This window comes from Tuber melanosporum, assembly GCF_000151645.1.
Source record: "Tuber melanosporum whole genome shotgun sequence assembly, scaffold_29, strain Mel28".
Lineage (NCBI taxonomy): Eukaryota > Fungi > Ascomycota > Pezizomycetes > Pezizales > Tuberaceae > Tuber > Tuber melanosporum.
In genome coordinates this window covers 650,025-653,260 of record NW_003298963.1, presented here as the reverse complement: position 1 = coordinate 653,260, position 3,236 = coordinate 650,025, and the positions used below count along the sequence as shown (strand labels likewise).

The following is a 3,236-nucleotide window of genomic DNA, read 5'->3' as shown; positions in this document are numbered from 1 at the left end:
AGGCATTGATTACCATTCCGAGAGCGGAAAGAGACCTTGTTGATTTTCTGGCCCTCCTCAAGGGTTTGCCCGGAAGCACCAGTCTTGCCGACCTTTTCAGAACCAGCCAGATCAACCAAGTACAGGTAACCGGCTTTTTGTGACCCTGTCTCGACATTTTTCTGGTTGATCTGGATGACAAATATGGAGTGCGATCGCGAAGACTCTTGGTTCATATTGGTTGCGGCGACAGCACGAGCACTTCCACCCCTCCTCATAACCTCGTAGACCTCCTGAACACTTGAGACATAAATTTCCAGCAAGCCTTTGACGTAGACACCTCTACTCTTCTCTTCATGCACTGGCAAATTGTCGTTCGCAGGATTAAGCAGGTCTCGGATCCGTTCCATGTAAATCTCCATATACGAGACTCTGACGGTGTATTCAATGTTACCAGGAGAAGCTAAGATCGAGGCGAAAATCTGCTCCACAATTCTCGGGATGATACCCTTGGAGGATTCATTGTCAATGTCTGCGCCCATCATAGTGTAAGACTTGCCCGCGCCCGTCTGACCATAGGCGAAGACTGTGCCGTTGTAACCATTGAGAATATCGTCAACTGTAGATCTGATAGAAAAGTCAAAAACATCGGCTTGTTTGGAGCTCATATCAAACACCCGGTCAAAGGTAAAAGCCCCGGCAGCCTCCTTGCTCTACAGAGGATGTAAGCCATCGAACCGCGGTAACCAGATATTCTCAAACATACTATGAGTTCGCATGTGTCCTCTGAGGGAAACGACACAATCGGCTCACCACCCTCTCTTATCTCCGTCGAGTTCTGCGGACGGAATCGAGCGACCACTGATGAGTGTTTTTAAATCAATGAAAGTGTCCCGGGCCTAAACAAGGGGGTGTCTGGCTTACCCTTAATGGTGTTGTAGCTCCCGGTACCACCGCTCCTGTAAGTAGATAAGCAACTAGAGCCTCGAGGAATAGAAGTGGCTATCATACGCCATATTTGCTCGAGATGAGTTTGTCTGAAAGAAAAGAAAAGTCCTCGCCTGAGGTTGTTTTCTACCTCGCTCGCACGGGTAGCTTGGAAGTAGCACGGGACGAAATAACTGGGGCCTGGAGTGGGGTTGTGAAAATGAGTGAAAGAAAACTCCCTTTAGATTCTTCGTGCCTCTTGTTATGATTTCTAAAAGTTTTTGTTTGGACCTCACTGCGCGTTGGTGAGAGGGACGTTACGCAAAGGAAAGTTAGCACAGTTGTTGAGGTTTGTTGACGAATTTCTCCTTTGCTCCAGTTCTTGCACAATTCGTTGGTTGTGCTGGTTGGAAGAAGCCCTGGCTTAGAGTTGCCCTTTAGGGCCTTTGTTGCTGCTTCGGGACGGGGTTCCTCCCCGCTTCCACTCCTGCTGGGGGTTCGTCACTCGGGAGAAAGACTGATATCGGCTCAGAGGAGTAGGGAGGAGATCGAGGGGTTAATGATTGGAGAAATAATAATAAGGATGATCATGATTTTGGAGACAAACGCTCTTCCAACTACTAAAGTAGGCACTTACATTTGGTTTCACTCATCTGGGAAAAAAAAACTAATCTATCAGATTTTGATGAAAATGTTGGCTCGCAGAACTGATCGCTCCAAGATTAGGAAAACCGGCGCCGATTGGGGGTTATAGCTATGCCGCCGGTGCAGCAAGCAAAAGTAAGAGGTGAATTTCATCAGTACGTGTAGCGCTGGATGCGGCAAATGTGCATGATCACCTTAGTGTTAATGATTCACCTGGATATCATACAAACAAAAAGTAATGTAGCAAAGGGAACCACGACATTTCATTACGGAGGAGTTTATTAGGAAACAGTAGATCAAGGAAGACCTAGGATTAAATATCAGAAAAATATGAAACCCTGCAGAGCGGAGGAAACCAATGCGAGAAACAAAGACACAAAAAACCGAAAGCCAGGTAGGGTAATGAGAGTTAATGGTATGAGGAGTAAAGTAAGAAAGAACCAGGCCTCTGATAGCCTCGTTGAGGTTTTCCACGACATTCAAACCTACGATGGTATTGACTGGAGAAAAAGAAGAAAAAAGATCCCTTCAACGCCCAAGAGAATAGGACTACTTTCGGTAAATGGTGAGTGTCAACACCCCTCCCAGCTTTTCTCCACTGTCTCACGGACCCTCTTAACATATTCTCTCTTATTGTCCTTATAAAGGTTCGAGGCCTCGACGTTGGCTGGGCTAGATGTATTTGGGTCGTTCAGAAGACTAGATAAGGGAGCGAGTTAGAGCGGGCTCTGACCAGGTCATGAAAGCTGAATATCCAGGATGACTGGGATGCGAGTAGACGCGATGGCGACGAGATAATTAGAAAATAGAGAGAGGAACTGACCTTTGAATACTGGTCAGAATAGCGGCAACATCATAGGTTGGGCTCCATCTATTTTGCAAGATATCCAAACAAAGTTCACCAGTGGCGTAGACATTTGGGTGGAACATTTGACTGATGAATTTCACAGACGGAGGCTTGTTCGGGTACTGCTCTTCGAAATGCATAACGAGACGGAAAGTGCCATCCTCAAATGGAGTATCAACAGGACCAATTATAACGGCGTTCCTATGAGCATGGTAAGTATGTGAAGGGGCTGGGGAGGGAGGAGCGGGGAAGGAGTCTCGGAGAATCAAAGGGCAAAGAGTGCAGGGGGGTGGGGAGATAGGGGTGGAGAACAAACCAGGTCATGACATTATCGCTAATGGGAGACGCACTAACACCGGCCGGCGGGTCTGTTTGCATTCTCTGGGAGAAAACTCGTTAGTACCGGTTGGGTCATGACTCGGGCTTCTTTGGCTGGCCGTAATGAGTGGGGTAGATACCTTGAAATCTCTCATGAGACGACGGCGAGCAGAGGTAGACATTGCGAGAGCGAAATGTTGAATATGCTAATAGGAAGATGTTCCTTGAGAATTAGGTAGCGGGGACAGTTGAGGGGAAGGCTGTGAGTTGTAGCAGTAATGGAGTGGGAGCTCTGAGTGGCGGCAGATGGGTGTGAAGCGCTTAGTTAGTAAGGACAGTGTCCGACCGATAAAGAAATTTGCCAAGACTAGTTGACGGGTGCGCGAGAATATTCTATGTGCAGTGAACTTTTGTCTAGTGTGATTGTTAAATTGGGGCAAATGGTGAGCGAAATACTGCTCTTTAATAATATTGTTGTGATAGTCCCAGTATCAGATTGTGCTGGAAAAAAGATCATATC

At 47.0% G+C, this 3,236-nt stretch overlaps 2 protein-coding genes; both read right to left on the bottom strand.

Moving 5' to 3' along the window:
- Positions 1-988, bottom strand: part of GSTUM_00006670001 (uncharacterized protein) — a gene marked incomplete at its 5' end in the record, with an annotated part of 3,565 nt that extends 2,577 nt beyond the window's left edge. The window contains 3 exons of the mRNA XM_002838849.2: positions 1-692; positions 746-840; positions 904-988. The exon at positions 1-692 is cut by the window's left edge and continues 1,444 nt beyond it. Coding sequence (XP_002838895.1) covers positions 1-692; positions 746-840; positions 904-988 — 872 coding nt within the window. The remainder of the gene's footprint in view (positions 693-745; positions 841-903) is intronic.
- An 824-nt stretch (positions 989-1,812) lies between these two features.
- Positions 1,813-3,011, bottom strand: GSTUM_00006668001 (uncharacterized protein). XM_002838848.2 has 4 exons: positions 2,857-3,011; positions 2,715-2,779; positions 2,375-2,599; positions 1,813-2,250 (listed from the first exon to the last, which is right to left on the bottom strand). The coding sequence occupies exons 1-4, from the start codon at positions 2,896-2,898 to the stop codon at positions 2,124-2,126; spliced, it is 459 nt and encodes a 152-aa protein (XP_002838894.1). The 5' UTR covers positions 2,899-3,011; the 3' UTR covers positions 1,813-2,123.
- Positions 3,012-3,236: the final 225 nt, after the last annotated feature.